Raw genomic sequence first — 21,707 nt, forward strand, 5'->3', positions numbered from 1 at the left:
GCCTGTTAAAGTAAAGAACTGCTTGGGATGTGGCATTTGGAGGGCAGGCAGCGAGACAGGGAAAGGGAGTGAGATGTCTGGAGACAACACTGTTCTGGAGGTGGTGTCATGATGTGCTGTTCTCAATGTTTTAGCACCAGGATCTGGTTTAAGGTTTTGCAGTTGAAGACTTCAGAATATTGAAAGGGAAACAAGGAGGAGAATGGCCAAATACCCATTGTGTTGTGGTTCAAGGAAGGACAGTGAATAGAAGATCTCTGAGGTGAGATGGCCAGGTAAGCGAAGCAGCAACTTTTGGGTTGGGTGTAATATTTCAGCTTTACCATTCTTTCCTGTCTGTGCTGAGCTGTGGCTTGGGTAAGTCCATGTCTCAGAGTGAAAGCCAAAATCTGGCCTTACAGAGTTTGAAGGCTCAGGATTCTAAAAATAGGTATCTTTGCTCAGAATTGCAATTTAGAATGGGATTCATCCTACTGACTCAAACTATTAAAAATTGTAGCATCCAGTCCAAACCCATCAGTAAGAGCCTTCTGAAGACATCTCCTGCCACAGTCTGAGATGTACTGCTCAGAAAGGTGCCTGGCTCTCCCTGTTGGCTGCAGGGCACTTCATTTGTTTAGTTTAAATGAGCTACATTCGTTCTGGAAAATAAAGGTAAGTGCACGTTGCACGCCCGGATGTCAAGAGCTCTGCACCTGCACAGGTCTGGCTGCTCCTGACATGGATTTCAGAGCACCTTACCCAGGGATGCTACATTGAGGAGTGTGAAGAAATCTGGGAAGTTTGCAGCTGGAGAATGTCCATCATGGTGAGGGGCAATACGCTGCAGGATTGCCCAGGCTGGTGAGGGCCCAGGGTAACGAGTCCATGGGGCACCTCTGCCCCGTGTGCTCTGTGGGGCTGACGGGCTCTGTGGGGTGGGGGGGATCTGAACACCAGCCCTGGGGCCCAGCAGAGGTGCAGATGCAACTTCTAGGAAGCCTACAAAAGACCTGGAGATGGTCTTTGGACAAGGACCTGGAGTGACAGGACAAGGGGGAATGGCTTCCCAGTGCCAGAGGGCAGGGTTAGATGGGATATGGGGAAGAGATTCTCCCCTGTGAGGGTGGGGAGGCCCTGGCACAGGTTGCCCAGAGCAGCTGTGGCTGCCCCATCCCTGGAAGTGTCCAAGGCCAGATTGGACAGGGCTTGGAGCAACCTGGGCTAGTGGAAGGTGTCCCTGCCCATGGCAGGGGGTGGAACAAGATGAGCTTTAAGGTTCTTTCTAAGCCAAACCATTCTGTGATTCTCTGCATTGGAACACTTCATAAAGAATTTATGAGGTAGATTTGAACTTTTGCTGTGAAACAGTTTGGGAGTGGTACCATGAACACGGGCATTGCTGTGTCTGGAGGAGGATCTGCTGATTTCCCTGGGGGTGTGGCTGTGGGGTGTGATGTGCTGAGCTGCACCTGCCTGTAGGAAAGGCTGAAATACTTTAATCAGATTTTCCAGAAAGTTTTGTTATCACATCAGATGAAATTGAGAGATTCCTTACGGAAACAAATACGTGGAGCGAATCAGAAGGGAAGAGAGGGAGGTACAAAACTCCCAGAGCACGTCCCTAGGGAGGCATTCACTCCTTGAAGGAGCATTTAGTGTAGGTTACGTGGTGGGAAAAAAAAAAAGGTATATGCATCACTTAAAGCTGCTTTAGAAATCTTGGTTTTACAGAGAAACTTGGCATTTTAGTAGATTTTAAATAAAGACTTTCAAAACTTCTCGTGGAATGGAATTTTGAAAATTATTCTAGAAAACCTGCACAGGGTAATTTTGAAATGGGTAGTATTTTAAATTAAAAAATGGGAAGTTTGGGCTGCTTTTCACATCTGTTGTTTGGATTGTACTTTGCCACACGCTCAGCATTGAGTTATTTTGCTATTTTTTTTCAGTTTCAGTAAAACACAAACAGAGGTATGTTTTGATCCAAAGGAGGGATGGCAGCAGCACACTCTGCTGTCTGTGCTCTTCCAACTCCATCTGTACATCCTAGAAAGATGTAAAAAGTGAAAGTCCCTGATCAAAACTCATCATTTTTATTAATTCAGATATGTAACCACAATTTGTGTTCTGGAATACAACTGATACTCAGAAAAGAACCATCCTGTGGGATCAAGGCAACTTATCCATGGGCTGTAGGAACAAGCTGGTTGTCTTGTGTGTAAAGTTTACACTCCAGTCATCCAGTCCAGTGCAAAGTCATTTAAGCTTAGTGTTGATGCTCAATCACATCCTCAGATTCCCCAAAACCATCGTGGAAATGTCATTCCCTGATCAAAGCTCATGGGGCCAGTAGGTGGGTTTTCTGCCTGTGTTTGGGAGGTGCCCCAAAACCAAGGGCTGCTTTGACTTTTTCTTAATAACCACAAACCCCATAAATACCTTTCACAGGGATTTTACTTCACCAGAGCAGCTTTCTGTGACTTTTTTTTTCTCAGTGAAATAACAGTTATACAGCCAGAGTCCTTCCCCCAGGTGCTCTCCAATTTTATTACAATATTATACACACCAGCCATAACCTGGGAATCACCTGTATTACCAGGCAGCTGAGGTTTTTTGTTTGTAAGGGGAAAAAAAGGATTTCCAAGGAAGAAATGTAGGTTTGGAGCTTATGTTCTTTCTGTACACCAGCTTTCCGTGCTGTTGGGTGTGTCCCTTGCCCTGCCTGTACGTTTCCAATTGCATGGAAATAAACTGAATTAGGTTTCCAGTGCTGGAACAGAGGGAGGCACCTCTTTTTCTTACAGGTATCTGGGAGAACAGTTTAAAATTCTTTGAAGGTGCAGTGTATCAGTCCATAGGATTTAATCATAGAATCACAGAATGTCCTGATGGTCCTTGAGTTGGAATGGACCCCTAAGACCATCAAGTCTTAACTCCTGGCCCTGCCCAGGACACCCCAACAATCCCACCCTGTCCCTCAGAGCGTTGTCCAAACATTCCTGGAGCTCTGGCAGCCTTGGGGCTGTGACACTGCTCTGGGGAGCAGTGCCCCAGCTGTGCAGTGCCCCAGCACCCTCTTATTTTTTAACCTTTTTTGAGGCTGAGTAGATGAGTTTTGGTTTGCCTGGTGTGGGACACGATGCTTCGCCTCCCTCCCGTCCTGGTCTCCTGAGTGCAGTCAGGACAGAATAAAACTCCTCCAGCTGATGATGTGACTTCATCCAGACTCTGTGCTACTTTCTTGTCTTCTAGAAATCTCTTGTCCCTTAACCCCCAGTAAGTTTGCTCTCTACAAGAGCTGTGCTGACAGTTTGGGGTTGGTGGGTGCCCCCCCTCAGGTTGGCACACGGACGCTGCTGTTCCCCCATGAGCAGCAGATAAACTTTGATGTCAGCGTCCCCCCAGCAGCAGGTTATAGAAAATACAGGTGGGGTTGGGATGGTGCCACCCCAAGGACAAAGGTGGGGACAGTGGGCACCTCTCCAGCCTCTGAACTGGGGCATTCAGTAAATCTGCTTCATTCACTTTTCCACGATTTGTTTTCCCTGTTAAAGCTGTTCAGGTGTCTCTCCTGTGCCTGTGTGTGTGGAGATGGATTGCCTTTTTCTGCCTTAGGCTTTTTCCCATCAATAATGATGGCATCCCTCTGTGCTCGAGCACAAACAGACATTCAGAAGTGTTTGAATTATTTTTCCCCTTGCTTTATCCTGTTAGAGTGGCATGGCAATGACAGCTCAGTTTGGAGGCTGCTGGGTGGTTAAAGCTCTCCCTTGCTGTGTTTGTCACGAGGTATGAGGCTGTATTAGCTCTGACAAGACACTTTATTTTAACCTTACTAGCACCAACATCCTTCCTGCTGATTGCCCAATCAAAACTTCTCTGTTAAAATTTATCTTGCCAGATACTGTGAGATATTACCAACACTTTCAAGGCCAAGTTGGACATGGCTTGGAGCAACCTGGTCTAATGGAAGGTGTCCCTGCCTGTGGCAGGGAGGTGGAAAAAGATGAGCTTTAAGGTCCCTTCCAACCCAAACCATTCTGTGACTCATAAACCACAAGGCCTGCAGCTCCTGGGGCCATCTGTGCAGAGTGGGGTTGGCTTCACCAGCTCTAGATTTATTACTAGATGTAATATTCAGGTTTTTTAGTAATAGTTTGTTCTTTATTGCAGTGGGCTTGGAGATGTGCTGTTTAAGTTGTTTTAGTAGGATTGCAGCCTCTGAGGGTGAGGGAAGAGCTGGGTGTGCTGGAGGGCACAGAGCCCTGTCACGGGACTGCCAGAGGCTCATCCTGCAGCCCCAGCACTCAGCAAGGACCTCTGCCATGGACATTCAGTCCTGCCTTTTATTGCAGGGCTAATTGTGTGCTGTAATGTCCAGAGCTCGTTAATGGGGGGGGAATGGAGGTGAGAGTGGGGCTCATCTTGGCTGCCTGTGCAGGTACCTGTGCTGGTCGGCTTGGGCTCACCTGGAGCAGCCAGCAAGGGTTGTGAGCACTCCCAGGCACCAGTGACTGCAACAGGAAGGTCTTATAAATCATCTTTTTAATCTTTGCCTGTTTTAAATTACTACCTTGGAGCAGGTGCTTTGGGAATGTTTGTCCAGCTGTGTCTGGGGGGGATGTGGGCAGCTGGTGCAGACAGATGTGCTCTGTCCTGGAGCTGCCTGGAGCCTCCCCGGGGGTTTTGGGGGTGCCTGAGCTCACTCCAGGTGTAAAAGAACAACCACAAAACCCTTCAGAGCCTCTGGAGCTGAACCAGTGTGTGATGCATCCAGGTGATCACAAATGGGAAAGGAGGAAGGGAGGGAGGGATGACTGGGGAAGCTGCAGAGCTTGATTTGAAATGTGATTATTTTGGTTTGCAAATGATGTGGCTGCTCCTGTTGAGGAGGAGTTGGGCTGTATTGTTTAAAAAGGTATAAATAACCTCACCAAGGAGGAAAGGGTGAGAAAGGCCAAAGTTAACAGCAGTGCCTCAAGCTTACCTTGCCCAGGATTCTGGTTCTTGGAAGGCTTTTGGAAGTTAATTGAAGATGACTAGTTCTTGTGCAAAAGCTGGTTTATGATATTTAATGACTTCTGCTTTTCGTTTGGCAAAACTGGAATGAATATTCTAAATTAGAAAATATTTTACAACCTCTGACTCCAGCATGAAAGAATTCTGCACAGAAAGTGTTTTCTTTATGTACAATTGGAGAACAGTTCAATGATGTGAGGGGGGGTCTGAGCTGTGTTACAAGTCCTAACACTGTGGCAGGAAAGACCAAGAGGGAGAAAAGGGATGAGATGGCATTCTGAGAGAGAAATTAATTCAGTTACATGAATCATTGGTATAAAAGGCTTTTGTGGAGAAGGCTGCCCTGGGAAGCCTAGATTTTAAGGCTGTAATTGGAATTTGAGCTTAGGGACAGATCCTTAGCTGGGAAAATCAACACGACTGCAATTGGGCCCAGTCAATTAGTTCACTGGAATAAAACAGCCACAGGAACAGCTTACAGCTGGTCCTTCCATCCCTGCAGCCAGTGCATCCCACTGTTCCTGCTGAGAGTGGAGCAGCTCACCCATGCTGTGTGTAACCTGACAGCTGGGAAATCCAGTTACATCCAACCTGGATTTTCAGCTCTAGACAAAAATTCACTTAATCTTAGTTTTTAGAGGAGAACACAGTAATAAAATAAAAAGCAATGATTTAAAAAAATAATCTCTATAATAAGGAAAACAAAAGCTTCTGGAGCACAGCCTGACCTGCAGGGAAGGAGCTGCTGGCCTAGAGGGGTCAGAGTTGTGTCCCATCCCTGCTGCATTCTTACCAAATCCAGTCTGCTAACACCTGGTCACCTCCCTAACCTTCAAAACCAGCTGAACTGGGAAAATGGGAGTTATTAAACCTTCAAACCCATCCGTTTCAGACAGGCTGGTGAGCTGCCAGCTGTGTCCTCAGGCACAGGGAGGATCTGGCTCCCTGCCCCTTGGGTGCCTGCCAGAGAGTCCCAGAGTCTTCGAAGGATAGAGAGGATTTTCCCACTTTTTGTGCCAAGTAAGGCCTTTATCTTGCAGAGCATCCATAAACGACACTCCCAATGTCAGTGTTTAGCACCAAGATGCCATTCCTGGGAGCAGGAATGCTGTCAGCTACACCTGGCAGATGCTGTAGTGAACTCCTGTCGGATCCACCAGGGTTTCTTCAATCATTTCAATCACGTTGCCTTTGGGATGCGGGTGTGAGGTCTCTGTGGAGGGAAGCTTGTCTATGTTGTTCACTGGCTTTTGCTGCAAAAAGAGAAAGCACAGTTTTAATTTCTGGAGGGAGCCCGTGCCCTGTGTCTGTGCTGAATTCCCCTGCCCTCCCAGCCGCGCTGGACGTACCGGGGGGGGCTTTGGGGCAAAGTCTTTCTCGCAGACGTGGGCGATGATCCCGGCGGCCAGGGCGTCCCCCAGGACGTTGGTCATCGTCCGCAGCCGGTCCCTGGGGAGAGACACAGTGAGGGGCAGGGGGTGCCACAGCCATCGTGCCCGGGGTGGTGGTGGCTTTGGAACATTTCAGCCCCCATCCCAGGTGTCCCACTGGTGTTGCTAATGGCAAGGTGAGCTGAGGGCTGTGATGGTTTTGCAGATACAGAGAGAAAACAGTCGCTGTGATGTCTCTGTGAGCCCCATGCTGTGACTGTCTCACTCTGGCACGTGTTCAGTGCAGGGACCTGCCTGTGCCACCTCCCAGACTGGGGCATTGGCATCGTCTGTGGGGGTGAACTGCCTCCTTGAAATGCCTCTCAAGGAGAAAATCCTGTAGGTCCAACCACAGCACTTGTTTACCCAGGCACCTCTCACGTGAGTAGATCACAGGTGATGGTGGTGGGTACCCTGGGGTGCTGAAAGGCTGAACTGGTGTTGTGTTACCCTTCCTTTAAGTGAAAGAAAGGCACTGTTCCCTCTCTGCCCAGGGGGGCTGTAAAGTACAAACCAGCCACCCACACATCAGCTCGGTGTGGTTTCTCACCTAATGATTTGCTTTGCTTTTATCTTAGTACTTTAAAATGGGACATTTTCAACAGTGCTGCCTCCAGTTGGTGGCTGCTCACTAGTGGTGTCCCCCGGAGATCAGCGTTGGGCCCAGTTCTGTTTAATGTCCTTATTGATGATCTGGATGAGGGGATTGAGTGTATCATCAGCAAATTTGCAGATGACACCAAGCTGGGGGGGTGTGTTGATGTGCTGAAAGGCAGGAGGGCTCTGCAGAGGGACCTGGACAAGCTGGAGAGTTGGGCTGATTCCAAGGGGATGAGGTTCAACCAGGCCAAGGGCCGGGTCCTGCCCTTTGGCCACAACAACCCCCGGCAGCCCCACGGGCTGGGACAGAGTGGCTGGAGAGCAGCCAGGCAGGAAGGGAGCTGGGAGTGGGGATGGACAGGAAGCTGAACATGAGCCAGAGTGTGCCCAGGTGGCCAAGAGGGCCAATGGATCCTGGCCTGGCTCAGGAACAGTGTGGCCAACAGGTCCAAGGAAGTGATTCTGCCCCTGGACTCAGCGCTGGTGAGGCCACCCCTGGAGTGCTGTGTCCAGTTCTGGGCCCTCAGCTCAGGAAGGACATGGAGGTCCTGGAGCAGGTCCAGAGGAGAGCAACAAGGCTGGGGAAGGGACTGGAGCACAAGTGCTGGGAGGAGAGGCTGAGGGAGATGGGGCTGTTCAGCCTGGAGAGGAGGAGGCTCAGGGGAGACCTCCTCACTCTCTGCAACTCCCTGACAGGAGGGGGGAGCCAGGTGGGGGTCAGGCTCTGCTCCCAGGCAACCAGCAGTAGGACAAGAGGGCTCGGTCTAAAGCTGTGCCAGGGGAGGTTTAGGTTGGATATTAGGAAGAAATTCTTTACAGAGAGAGTGATCAGACACTGGAATGGGCTGCCCAGGGAGGGGGTGGAGGTGTTTAAGGTGAGACTGGATGTGGCATCAGTGCCATGGGCTGGGAACCACAGCGGGGTTGGATCAAGGGTTGGACTTGATGATCTCAGAGGTCTTTTCCAACGCAGTTGATTCTATGATTCTGTGATTTCACAAGGTGTGTGTTCTGTTTGTGACAAGTGTAATCCAGTTTCTGTCTCGAGATCAGTCTGGTTTCACCCATCAAGAGGAAGATACGTCACCATGAACCCGGAACCCGTAGCAGGCCTTAAGGAGAGCACTTACAGAGCCCAGTCGACGGCGATGATGAGGGTGATGTCCTCAGTCGGGAGCCCCACCGAGGTGAGCACGATGACCATGGTGACGAGCCCGGACTGCGGGATCCCGGCGGCGCCGATGCTGGCGGCCGAGGCCGTGATGCTGCAACGAGAAGGGGCTGCGCAGTTCACACGAGCGTGGGAAAGTGAGTTATTCCTCTGTGGAAGGGTTGGGTTGGATCTGGCTCCCTCCACCTTCCTGCTCCTGGCTGCTGCCATCCCGAGCCCCCCTGCCCGTGCACAGCAGGGGCTGGTAGCTGGTGTCCTGGCTCTGCTTGCACAGCTCCCCTCTGCCTTCAAGGGGAGGGAGCCCCTGCTTAAAACTGCTAAATATTTGCAACTGTACTTACTTAATTATTATTATCTATTTAGGTGCTTTATTTCCCTGCTTATGGAATGCAGATATCCCATTCCTGAAGGGGAGTAAATGGCACCTGCAGAAACCCTCCTGTGCTCAGGTCCTGCAGTGCTGACCTGCTCCAGCCGTGCTGTCTGTACAACTGGGCTTTCCCCTACAGGCAAAGTCCTTGACCTGCAGCAGATTCTGGGTGCAGAGCCCAGCCCAGCATTCCCTGGCACATGATGCAGGGTCTGCAACACGCTGCCCCTTTCCCTGCTCCTCAGCTTCCCAGAAACGTTCACTCTGTGCATTAACAAGACCTCTGCGAACGGGAAAAGCGCGTGAGAGGTCGTCCCAATGCCCGTAAACGGGAACAGAGAGAAATAATTCGGCTGCTGCAAAGAAACCTTTACCTTATGGTTATAATTTGTCCCAGATCCAGTTCATACTCGTTGACCTGGGCGATGAAGATGGCAGCCACGGCCTCGTAGAGGGCGGTGCCGTCCATGTTGATGGTGGCACCGACGGGGAGCACGAACCGCGCCACGCGCCTGTCGATGCCGTTGTTCTCCAGGAGACACTTGAGGGTGATGGGCAGGGTGGCTGAGCTGCAGGACAAGAAATGATCAGTGATTGCCTCTGCTGCTTGCGTGTGGTGAGGCTGCAGCCGTGAGAGCCTCCTCAGCTCGTACCACCCGAGGAAGGGACATCATTGGCTGAGTGAGCTGCAGGCTGCGAGAGAAAATGTCAGAATGTGGTTTCGGTGGCTGCAGGTGCCACTCTGACCAGCTCTGTGCCATGGCTGCAGCTCTGTTGTGCATCCCTGGCCCCCACATTAATCCTGCAGCACCTCCTGGAGCGTGGGGCAGTGTGGGACAGCACTGGCCATGCCAGGCTCCAGCCTGACCCCTGTGGTCCTTGTCTGTCTCCTCTGTGCTGTGGGCACGAGGGGCAGCTGTCTTGGCTCCTGCACCCCCTGAACTCTCTCTTGTTTCTTTCTAGCAGGAGGACCTGAGCTGTCCCACGGGAGCCAGGATGAGGACATGGAGAAGAAAGAACAAGTGGAAGAAAGGAGACCCCAGAAGAGAAGTTGATGGGATCACGACAGACTCTGGGAGGACGGGACTGCTTTTGGGAAAGGAGCTGGATGCAGAGCACAGCACAGTGGCCCCCAGGCACAGACCTTGGGGCTGGGACAAGGAGCAGGGTGTTCCCTCCATCCCTGTGTTCCATCTCTCCAGCTCACTTAGCTGGCTGCAGAGCAGAGGGAGGAGGAAGCCTGATGGAGACAGAGCTGGAGACGCAGGTTCAGGAGGAGGGCAGGTCATTAAGAGTTGCAGAAGCACCTGCAGCAGTGGGGGCTTGGAAGGGAGTCACTGTCTAGGTGGCTTTATTGGGATCATGTCAAGAAGCAACAGGGAGGCCAGAAAAACCCTTTGCCTCTTTGCCTGGTCAGATGTTTTCTAGGAAAATGTTTGAACTTGTGTGTCATCCAGAAAGGATGGTAGTTTGTAGTGTAAAGTTTCTTCATTGTTATAAAGAATGTTTTTCAATGAAAATACAATAGATGAATATAATGTAAAATTATAAAATCTTTTCAAAGTAAACAACATTTTTCTGTGGAGGAATTTGAGACATAGAGAGTTCATTTTAGATTGTCAGAAAACTGTTCAGAAGAGCTTTTGATGTTTTCAGTTAAACCCCAGGATCATAAACCCATGTGTTTTTATAAAGCACCTACAGCAGTTCTAGTTTGAATTCATGGAAAGAAAACTGCTGCAGCATTTAAAAGAAGCACAGACAGACACACACACACACAGAGAAACATTGCTGGTTTGGTCTGGGAAAACCCCAGAGAGGGTGAATGGAAGAGCACCGTGAGCTGCCCTGATCTCCAGATACACTGAGGCCAGGGCAGGGCCAAGAATCTGCTTCCCCTGAAAACCAGGAGCATTTGCATTTCAAATAGTGCTGGAGCATAATTTTCCTTTAAGTTACACCTGTCCTCCTGTACAGCTCACCTGGCCATACACAGCCACGCCTCCCTTGCTAAACCAGATTACTGCTCAGCGGCATTGGCAGGTTTCAGCCCCGTTTTCCTACCTGGAGGATGTAGCTAAGGCGATCAGCAAGGCTTGCAGGATCCCCTGAATGAAAGCAAAGGGGTTTTTCTTAGTTATGAGCACAAAAAGCAGAGGTAAAATGACGAGTCCGTGCACAGCAAGCCCTGACACCACTGTAATGACATACAGTCCCAGCTTCTGTCCTATAACTGATGGATCTTCCATCTCCAGGATCTTTCCAGCAATGAGAAACACAATGCCAAAGGGGAAGTACCTGCAAAGAACAAGAATAAAAAAATAATTCCTGAGGGTGCAGCAGTGCCTGAAGCACTGCATGACAGGCACTGCAGTGTTTGGCACCATGTGGTGCAGCTGCAGGAAAACAAATCCAGTGCTCACAGCAGATACACGCAGAGGTGTGACCAGCAGTGCCATTAGACAGCAGGAAAGGAGATCAACTGAAATCAATGGAAACCAGATTTACCAAACGGCCATCGAGACAATTTTCATAACTGCTTCGTTCAGGCACTGGCACACGTTAACCAGGGGGGCTCCTCGCTCGCCCATTTTTCCCAGGAGAAGTCCTGCAACCAAACACAGTGGGTTACATTACTCAGGAGCAGCAGGGGAGCAGCACGTGTCGGGCTGGGTGTCTGGAGCCTCTGGTGGCCACAGAACGGGGGCACTGGGCAAGCTGACGCTCAGCACAGGTTGCCACGTGCTCTCGCGAGTCACGGCCCTTCCCTGCTCCAAGCAAACACAAGCATCTGCCTTCTCTCACAAAACCCCACCAGACCCAGAGCCAGGGTTTGGACTGTTCCTTGCACAGAAAACAGATAAACTTCAGTGCTGCTCAGGGCTGGAGGAGTCACTTCCCGAGGTGGATGAAGTGCGGATTAGCTGGATTAGGTGGCCGGCTGGATTGCTGTTTGGTAATACAAGAATAATGAGCTCCGGAAGCAGAAATGGATTTTTTTTGCAGGACAGAGCCTGGTGGGGTTCTCTGTAGCTGAGGATGTGGTGCTGTGCTGCAGCCCTGCCCTTGCTCAGGTCGTGCCACTCGGATCACTCCAGCAGTGCTCAGGGTCTGGTCCCAGGGGCAGTGGCTGCTCTCAGTTCCCCCCTGGGCAGGGCTGTTCCTCACCCTGCTGGTGGCTCACAGGCTGTTCCCTGCTGGTGACAACACATGGGGCTGTACAGTGATACGTCAGGAAGGATCTGACTGAGTTGCTTGGATACAGCCATTAAGCCTCCTCTCTTAAGTCTGTTTTTTCCTTTTGATGTTGTTGCATTAACGTAATCCAGCCTGATTTTCTGTTGAAGGAATACTAGAGCAGAAATACAGGAATGGTTAGGAGGGGTAATGGTGCTGTCTGGCCTGCCAATATTAAATCCCATTGGTTTCACTGGCTGAGAGCTTTCCCAGGAACCCACTGAGCAAAGGAAAAAGGAGGCTTTGAGCATTTTTCCATATTGTTTCCAGCTCAGAGCACATCCTCCTTGTATTGGCTAAAATTAATTTTGAAGCACTGTACAGGCATCTGCTTTAGCTTGGAAAAGAAGAATATAGACAGGATCTTGTCCCACTCATCCCTCCTCAGTCCTCAGAGGCCCTTGGTGGGTGGTGGGATCTCCTGCCTTGCTCAGAAGAGAGATGAGATGGAGTCACCTTTGCCAGGACTTTCAGAAATGAGACGAGGCTTGGCACGTTTAAATCTCAGCTCTGTGGGTATTCATCTGGTATTTGATGGCCACAAAAGCTGCTTTGGAAGAAAGTCATTGCTCTTCAGGTCCTGCAGAGCTGATTTGGGAGACATGTCCGTAGCAAACAGACAGCTTCCTGCAAGGAGCTTGAAATCTCTGCTCTTTTCTGGATTTCAAAAGGACTGAGGCTCTCAGTGGCAGTGGAGGGACTGTCAGAGCTGGGGTAGCTGTGTGGGGTCACCATCCACAGCAAAGTCACTCTGGTACCCAGCAGGTGCTCTGTGGATGCTTTGCTCTCAGGCACACAAACTGCCTAATTTTGCTCTCACACAAAAATACCCTTTGCTGAGGCCTCAGCCAGTTCCCACCTGGCCTCCCCACCTTGTATGGAGGAGGTGATCCTGTTTCCCAAGCTGTTCCTGGTGAACAAGCCGAGTGCCCTCCCCACTCCATGGGGCTGTGGTGCCTTCCCTGTCCTTCTCCTGTTTTCTGCCAGGCCCTTCCTTGCAGGGAAAGCCTCCTGTGGGTACATGAATCCTTTACTGAGGTACCCCTGCTCAGTGCAGGTGATGCTCTGCCAGTCTGTGGCTTCGTGGAGCTCTAATCCATCCTGGGCAGAACATGGGGAGTGCAGCTGGTGGCTGGGGCTGGCTCAGGTGATCTCCTGCTACCTCCTAACTCAGGCTGATCCCACTCCCACGCCAGAGGAGAAAAGCAGCTTCTTCTTGCAGGTTTGACAGGGCTGTAGGAGGGCACGTGTCCTGCAGGCAAGAGCTCAGCACTTTCCCTGAGCGTCCAGGGTCTGCAGGAGGTGTTGGTTGCTGGGACAGGAGTTTGCCAGAGGCAAAGTCTGCAGGGATCTGGCTCTGCCCAGTCTCACTGAGGCCATCCCCTCGGGGCTCTCTCTGTGTCGTGGCCTTTAGAACTGGCCCCTCTCCGTGGCTCTGACCGCAGTCAGTGCTCTCCAGTGCTGTGCTGGCTGTGCTGCCTCCTCCCCTCAAATCCTCTAATTGGCTTTTTGGTTCCTTATACACAAAGTTCAAGCTCCTTGCCCTCACCTCTTAATCTACACATAATCCTGTCCCCATCCTTATCTCACTGCCTCCTACTCTTTTTCCTCCTGGTCCTTCCCTCCTTTCTTGCTCAGCCTTGTACCCGGTGTCACTTTGAGCCAGCTCCAAGTTCCTCCTTGCAGTGACTTTCTCCCCTTCAAACCTCCTTCTCTCTTGCACGTGTCTCTCCACAACCTCTGGTCCATCTTCCTTCTCGAAATTGCTGCTGAGCACCTTGTGCACACAGGATTGCAGGCTGCTCAGTGCAGAATGCTTCCCTACCTCCTTCAGAAACTCCTGTTGTAAATTCCCATATATTTGTGACAGCACAAGTCTGACACCCCACTGTCACATCCTGCCTGCTCAGGGGGCTGAACCCTCAGCATGAAGGGTTTGGATCATTGGAATGAGCTGTGTCCCAGGCAGCCTCTGCAAAATTACACGTCACTTCATTCAAGAAAAGGTTGTTACGGTTTGAAAACCCCCAGGACCCACGTGTGGGCTGTGGAAGCTCATATGGGAAACCTGGGGAGAAAACAGCCTTCCCAGTGCCTACAGCCTCAGTGAGCTCCACCGTGGGTGGGACTGATGGGACAGAGCTCTGTGCTGAGCCCAGTTCCCAGGGACTGGAGCAGTTAAAGAACCTCCTCCCACAGCTCTCCCTCGGGGTGAGTGTGGTGGCTGCAGCCACTGCCAGCCCGGGCTGCAGCCCCGCTCTGGGGGAGCAGGTACCTATTGTTGCTGAGAAGATGACGATCCCCAGGACGTTCATCTCGTTGCTGGTCCCAGCCAGGGTCCTGTAGGTCATCTCGGGGGACGGCGTCAGCTCCAGGAACACGGGCCGGTGGATTTCGGGGTTTTGGTCGTCGGGTGCGAAGTAAATAAAGTTGACAGGTTTCCCTGGGACCTCTGGGGAGCCGGGAGACTTCACCACCGGGACAAGAACAGTTCGATACTGGAACAGAAGCAAAGGAGTGAGGGTGGTGTGCTGTTGGTGTGAGCTCCATCCTGCTCTGAACACAGAGGCAAGGCAGCCCTGGTGGTCACGGAGGTTCAGAGTTTGTTTTCCAGGCAGTAAAAGGCTGGTGGAAATAAGGAGCAAGAGGCAAGAGGAGCTGTGGCTGCTCCCTGCTGCTCCCCAGCCACTGTTGGCCAAGGCTGCTGGGCAGACACGTGGTGGTGTGAGTCGGGTCTCTGCAGACCTCTGTGGGATCCCAGCACAGCACTGGGGGAGCACTGTGGTCCCCAGGGAGAGGTCCCCCCATCCCTCTACCTGGGGGCTTTTCTGATGCTTTCCCAATGCCATGAGTTTGCTTGTCTTCCCTCTCCCTCCACCCTACCTGGCCCCTCCTCAGCCTGTCCCCTTTGCCCACCCCAGCCTGCCCTGTGCCTCCTGCCTGCCCCTCTGTTGCCCCTTCCCCCGGGACTGGGGACCCTCCCAGGGGTCCCTGTGAGCTTTTGTTCCCCCAGCACCCTCCTGCCTTCAGATGCCCTCCATGGGGTGAAGGGGGGGGAGGCAGAGAAGAGGGGAAGAAGGAAAGGGGAAGGGAAGGAAAAAGGGGGAAAGGAAGGGAAGGGAAGGGAGAAGGGGCTCATGTCTGGGCTGTGGGTGGGGAAAGAGGCAGCCCCACATGGGGCTGAGCACCATCCCAGGCGCCCACAGAGGGGCCAGGTGAACTCACCTGCTGGAATGAAGCTTCAACCAGGTTAGAAGGAAACATGTTTCTGCAAGAGAGCAACAACATGGAGGTTAAAGTGTGTTGTGAGAGCACAGGGAGCACCCTGGGAAGCACCTCTGGTGGCCATGGAGACCTGGAGGAGGACATTACAGCCAACACCAGCAGGCTGAGGGCAAAGAGAGGCTGGAAGGTCAACACAGAGCAGGACTGAGAATCACTCATAAATAGGACTCATGGAAAGCCAGAGCCTGGGACAGACATCTGCCACCCATAGCAGAAGCCTCAGAGCTGGAGCAGAATGCTCAGAGCCTGGTCCAGTCCATGGAATGCCTCCAGAAATGGAGATTCTCCCCCAGCCCCTGGGTCGGTGCTTCACCCCCTCCCCAGGTATCCCCACCTGCTGCTTAAAGACAGCCCTGGGTCAGCTCCAGGCTTGGCATCTCCCTGCTGGAGTTGCAGGGGAGAACCCCTGAGCCTTGAGGGAGTGTTAATGTGTCTGTTCTCTGCTCCTTCCCCTGTTTGCAGGTGGCTTTGGGAGGGCAGTGACAGTGGTCAGAGGGACGTGTGGTGGGGCAAGTGAACCCCACATCACTGGGCTCGGAGGTACCAGCACCTGGCCAGCAGTTCTCCTGTTTCCCTGGAGATCTCAATGTCTCCTGGGAACTTGGAGCCTTCTGGGAAGATCTTGTCATCATAAACTTGGCCCCTGCTGAAATCCTGGGACGTACCTGATCAAATCCAGCAGCGCGTCAGCGGAGCTCAGCACCACCTTCCCCACAGTGTCATTGTCCTTCTGGGCAGCTGCCCCAGGGTGGATGCTGACCACGAGGATGATCCCCACAGTCACTGCCAGGAAGGTTGTCCAAAGGTAGTAGGTGATGGTGATCACCCCCATCTTCCCACAGGCCTTGGAGTCCATGGTGGCCAAACCGGACATGAGGCTGCAGCAAAAACGTGGTGGTCAGTCAGTGTCTGCTGCCAGAGCTGCACAGGATGCGTCTGATGGGCAAAATATCCAAGGCAGGAGTGGTTTCCATAGGTATTTTCTAAACCAGTGCCTGAGTGCATCACTGAGCTCTTGCACATTCATGTGCCAGTGCCCACAGGGTCTCACACCCAGGACGGGCTTGTGGCAACCCAGGCTGAGCTGTGAAGGGCAGGAGACACCTCTTTTCAAGGTCTGGCCATGTTTTCTGTTGTCTCCAAGGGTTAAGAAGTTTGTATTCTTAGTGTATTTTGATGGTGAATAACTGATGTTGTTCTTTTTTGGTAAGATACTGTTACCCTGAATCTCCAGCGTCCTGTGCCACTGCTGTGTGTGACTGAACAGCAAAGGAATGTACCAGCAAAGTTCCTAAAATCCTGGTGGGGATGGGCCCCACACCCCCAGGAGAGAGGTGCTGGTTCAGATTTCATGCACACGTAAGCTTTCCTAAGAAGTAACCCATAAGCTACTTCTTAGCAAAATGGCTAAAAATAGAGAGGGCATTACTGGCTGCCCCAGCAGGGAGAGCAGTGCCGGTGGTGGGGGCAACTTGGTTACAGGACTGGAAGGTCCTCAGTGGATTTGCTGAGGACACCAAGTTGGGAGGAGTTGCTGACTCCCTCAAGGACATTTGTCACGTCCTGACAAATGTGAGGGCTGGGCAATCCCCAGCTGCGAGGTGTTTAACAAAGGCAAATGCCAGATCCTGCCCCTGGGACGGGCAGTGTTGGATGCAGGGACAGACTGGGGAAGGAGGGGCTGGGGAACAGCACCATGGGAAGGGCCCTGGGGGTCCTGGTCAGTGGCCAGTTGGATCTGAGTCAGCAGAGTGTCCTGGCAGCCCAAAGGGCCACCCTGTCCTGGGGGCATCAGGCCCAGCATCGCCGGCCAGGCCAGGGAGGGGATTGTCCCACTCTGCTCTGACCTGGGGCGGCCTCACCTCGAGTCCTGGGGGCTGTTTGGGGGCCACAGTGTCAGAGGGATCTGAAGCTGTGGGAGAGTGTCCAAAGGAAGGACACAGAGCTGGGGAAGGGTCTGGAGGGGAAGGGTCTGAGGAGCAGCTGAGGGCACTGGGCTGGTTCAGCTGGAGCAGAGGAGACTGAGGGGAGACTCCTCGGGGGCTGCAGCTCCTGCCGAGGGGAGATGGAGGGGCAGGGACTGAGCTCTGCTCTGGGACCAGGGACAGGACCCAGGGAAGGGCTGGAGCTGTGCCAGGGGGGTTGGGATGGATCTCAGGGAAAGGTTCTTCCCCCACAGGGTGCTGGGGCACTGCCCAGGCTCCCCAGGGCAGTGGGCACGGCCCCAAGGCTGCCAGAGCTCCAGGAGGGTTTGGACAACGCTCTGAGGGACAGGGTGGGATTGTTGGGGTGTCCTGGGCAGGGCCAGGGGTTGGACTGGATGATCCCTGTGGGTCCCTTCCAGCTCAGGAGATTCTGGGATTCTATGAAATGTGGGTGTTTGGGGGCTGCAGGTGCCCCACATGTGTGCAGACCCACACTGAGCCCTGCAGACCCCTGAAGCTGCTGGTGGAGTCCAGCACTGGCCCAACGACCCTCAGGCAGGACATGACAGAGAGGGGGGCTGTGAGGGTAAATGCCAGCCTTGGGGACACGTGGGATGGGGTGGCTGAGGTAGTGACCAGCCCACAGATCCCCTCCAGCAGCCACATGTCCAGGAGGAAAGGGGCTTTGGAAGCTCAAGAGGCCACAAAAGCAATGCTGAGGTGGGTGATTCCGACTTGAGGCTTGGGGAGCTCCCAGTCCCCCCTGGAATGGTGTGGAGACGGAAGATGCCACTTCACCATCATTCAGTAATTAAATAAGAAAAATCCCTGGTTCAATCCAACATGCAGGAAAACTCCTGGGAGCCCTGTGCAGACCCTGTGCCTGCAGGCAGGAGAGTGGTGAGAGGGGATGACCCAGGTCACAGAGCTGCAGGGAGGGCTGAGAGCAGAGGGAAACCCTCAAGTGCCTCGGGGGAGGGATGTGAGGTACTGGAGGGGAAAAGAAAGTATCTCCACAAGGGCTGATGCTCAACAGGCCAAGTGTGGCCAGGATAGAGACCACACTGCTCCCAAAAATAAACCAGAGGCAAATGGGGCAACAAGCAAACTCTGACAAACAATAGAGGAACGACACATCCTCGAGGGAATGAGGAGTTATGGGTTGGGTGTGTCCAATGAGCACGTGCCAGCAATTGTTTACAGTATGTTAATCCATATAAGCTTTCCAGGACCTTGCTTAGAGCTGAGTGTGACTGCTGGCTCTGTTTCTTATTTCTAGGTCTGTATGGGCCCATAAAATGGGGGTTTGCAAACACAGACAGAGCACTGAGGGATGCTTTTTGTTTCTACTTGAGCTTCCTCAAACCCCTCTAAATAAGGGAATCTGCTTTGAGGTTAAACAGCCACCCCTCACAACTGCCCACGGAGGGTCCCAGCATCACCAGCTGCCCAAAAGAAGGGAAACACCCCAGCCAGTGCAGGTGTCTGACCTGGGTGCAGGTGCCTACCAGGTGAAGATTTGTTCCAGACCTGCTGGGAAATCGTGGGGTTTGATGTACTCCAAGCCAGGGGATGCTGCTTGGCTGCCAGCTGCTTGGCTGCCAAGGGTTATTCTCACCCCAGGCAGTTTTGGGGTGATCTCCTCAATGGGGGGTCAGGGGGCCATCTCCTCAATGCAATGGGAAGATGGTGCTTTAGAGTAGAAGGTGATGTTTTACCTGGAGGTGATCAAGGGCAGGATCAGCATCTTCAGCATCCTCATGAGAAGCTCTCCAGGAAAGGAAAAATACTGCTTCTCCTGCACACAGAGCAGAGCCGTGTGTCAGGTGAGCACTGAGTGGGTGATGATTGTGGGTTAAGGGCTCAAACTTGATAAATTTGCCTTTTTCCAAACTGGGCCCAGCTCTGAGCTGGCTCCTCCTGAATGTTGTTGCACTTGTTACCAAGGAGCATCTGCAAAGTGCCCCAGAGCCATCAGGAGCAGCCAAAGGTGGGAATACCCTGTGGCTGCAGGTGGCAAAGGCAAGCTCAGGGAGAGCCCGGGTGTCCAGCCCACTCATGGGGCAGCCTCAGTGCAACAAGGGAGGTTTCTGTGCTGTGGCATCTCTTCACATCCCCTACATCCCTCACATGGACATGGGGAAGGGCTGCCTGGAGAGAGACCCCCAAATTCCAGATAGCACAGCCATGACCAAGGGGACAGTGAGGGTCTGTGGGACCAGCAGCCACCTGGCCAGCATCCCTCCATCCTTACCTCTACCCACCCTCCATCCATCCATCCATCCATCCATCCATCCATTTATCCCTTCCTCCATTAAATCAATGCCTTCTTTCCCTCCTGCATCCCTCCATCCCTACCTCCACCCACCATCCTTCCATCCACCCACCCTTCCTCCCTCCCTCCCTGCCTCCCATCTTTTACTGTGCCACTGTAGAGGTGTCAGGGATGGATCTGAGATGGCCCCAAGCCAAGCAGGTACTTTTGGTTACTCCAAAGTAAGGCTTTGAGGTGTGCCAAGGCAGCTGGTCAAACAACTGCTCCCCACTGCCGTCCCTGTGCTGTCCCTGTGCTGTCCCTGTGCTGTCCCTGTGCTGTGCCACTGGGGTCTGGATGTGGCTCATGTCCCTGGGGAGCTCCAGTGGGCCCAGACATGAGCAAGGGGTGCCAGCAGGTTGGAACAGCTCCTCTTTGTCAGCGGGTCTTTTAACTTCATAACATTTCCCATTGTGGGGAGGAAAGCAGGGCCTGGCCCCTCCTCCGTGGTGTGGGTTTGGGGACAAAAGTCTCTAATGGGGAGTAGTGGCTGGGGCAGAGGATGGATGAACTCAGTGCATGGCAGGATGAGGGCCTGGAGCCCCGAGGCTGTGCCGGCCTCACGGGCGTGTGCACTGGGCTGAGGGAGATTACACCCGGCTGCAATTAAGTAACGAGATCATCCCCGCTGTGCTGATGTTGAGGGGCCTAATTGAAATGACAAGACTTTGCTAAATCCAAGTGGGCAACACGGGGATGTTCCAGCAGCTGCCAAGCTCTCCCTGGAGCAGCATTCCCCCTCCTGGGCTCCCCAGCCTGCCGAGGATCAGGGCTGAGCCAGCCCAGCTGCCCAGTGCCAGCACAGCCCTGGGATCCGGGGCTGTTCCACAGTGTGATCCTCCTGGAAAGCACTGGGTGAACGTGCCTTTTAGGGGCATTTTCTCCAATGTGTTTGTTTCCAAGGGTTCTCAGAGGAAGGACCCCCGGAAGACCCCCCCAGGCTCCCCACCCACCCTTATTTATTTGCTTGGTCTTCTCCAGAGAGCAGAAACGTGCTTGTATTGAGCATCTGCACAGCTGGGGAGGGTCAGGGGAGCAGCTCATCCCTGGGACCCCATTGCTGCTGGTGGTGTTGGGGGGAGCCTGTCACTGAGCATCTTGCAGCCAAGCAGCCATTCCCCACTTTCCCCTCCCCAACCCACCTGGAGGCTCTTGCAGTCCCAGGGGCTCCATCCCAGAGCCCTCCACTCCCACTGGAGGAAGGCAGGATTTGTCCTGCAGCTTTGGCATTTGTTGACAGCTTCTTGGTCAAAAAAAAAAAAAAAAAAAAAGCAAACCCATGTGCAGAAACCTGCCCTGAGGCGTTTTCTTGGACGGGAGCCTTTGCTTTTGGGGCTGTGACCGTCTGGGACCCTTACTGGCACCAGGGCTGGTTGTCCCCCTGATCACTCCACGTCCCTCACTCCCATCCCCACCCTGGCCAGGCTTACCAGGTCCGTCAGCTCCAGCGTCCGCAGCAGGAACCCCAGGAGGCACCCGGTGGCAACCGACAGCATCGAGAGGGTCAGGAGGCCATTTTTGTACCAGAAAGCACGCAGCCACTTCCAGAGGCGCAGGAGGACCGTGGACAGGGAGTGCAGCACAGCTCTCCTGACACACTCCCACATGGTTGTGCTCAGCCACCCAGACGATGCCCCTCGGAGCAGCTCCCAGCCCCGCTCATGGCCACGGGCACCGACGGACCCCGCTCTGTGCTGGGAGCTGAGTATACTGATGGCTAATCCCCAGAACCAAAAGCTTCAGGGATATTTGGGAGCCTTTCCCATAATGGAAAGTGACGTCTTCAACTGGTTAATCTGGGCTTGGCATCCCGCCCCTGCGGTGCCGAACCCTCCCAGTTTAACCCTCCAGCCCCTGGGTTGGGGGCCGGTGTGCAGACTGAGAGCAGGGATTCAGACCCAGCACTCCCTTCCCCTCACGGTTTCTGATCCAAAGGGATCTGGGTCTTGCCACCAGATCTGGGTCCGGCACCAGATTTTGCTCCCACCAGCTGTGAGTGCCCCCCCATCCCACCCCCATCCGGGGGGGCTCCGGGAGGGCAGGGCTGTCTCGTGGGACCTGCACAGACAGCCCAAGACACCAAGGGATGGTGCTGAATGTTCCCGCAGGAGTATCTACCCCAACAGAACCAACTTCCCCACCAGCTCTGCAGGGAAGCTGCCCCGAGGCCACAAGGTTCTGCTGGGGTGCCTGGTCAATAATCCACAACATTTTAGAGTATTTCTGTGTCCAGTTTGTCTCTGGCTCAGGCCAGGAGTGTTACTGGAGCCGGAGCGTGGTGCAGAAGAATGGGGTGGGTGGGTCCAAGACTCAGGATCCTCTGGGAATGGGGAGATATTAAAACCTTTCTGGCCCTGACTTTAACCCCCAACCA

General features: G+C 53.2%; 1 protein-coding gene across 1 annotated transcript; it reads right to left on the reverse strand.

The window, feature by feature from the left end:
- Window positions 1–4,363: 4,363 nt before the first annotated feature.
- LOC135403449 (excitatory amino acid transporter 5-like) lies at window positions 4,364–21,620 on the reverse strand. The gene is made up of 10 exons (XM_064637513.1): window positions 20,764–21,620; window positions 18,738–18,817; window positions 15,760–15,972; window positions 15,035–15,077; window positions 14,085–14,307; window positions 11,081–11,180; window positions 10,637–10,870; window positions 8,947–9,141; window positions 8,162–8,296; window positions 4,364–6,450 (listed from the first exon to the last, which is right to left on the reverse strand). Exons 1-10 carry the CDS (start codon window positions 20,938–20,940, stop codon window positions 6,117–6,119), a joined length of 1,734 nt encoding a protein of 577 aa, XP_064493583.1. The 5' UTR covers window positions 20,941–21,620; the 3' UTR covers window positions 4,364–6,116.
- Between the last annotated feature and the right edge of the window lie 87 nt (window positions 21,621–21,707).

The sequence above is a fragment of the Pseudopipra pipra genome, chromosome 27 (genome assembly GCF_036250125.1).
Source record: "Pseudopipra pipra isolate bDixPip1 chromosome 27, bDixPip1.hap1, whole genome shotgun sequence".
NCBI lineage: Eukaryota > Metazoa > Chordata > Aves > Passeriformes > Pipridae > Pseudopipra > Pseudopipra pipra.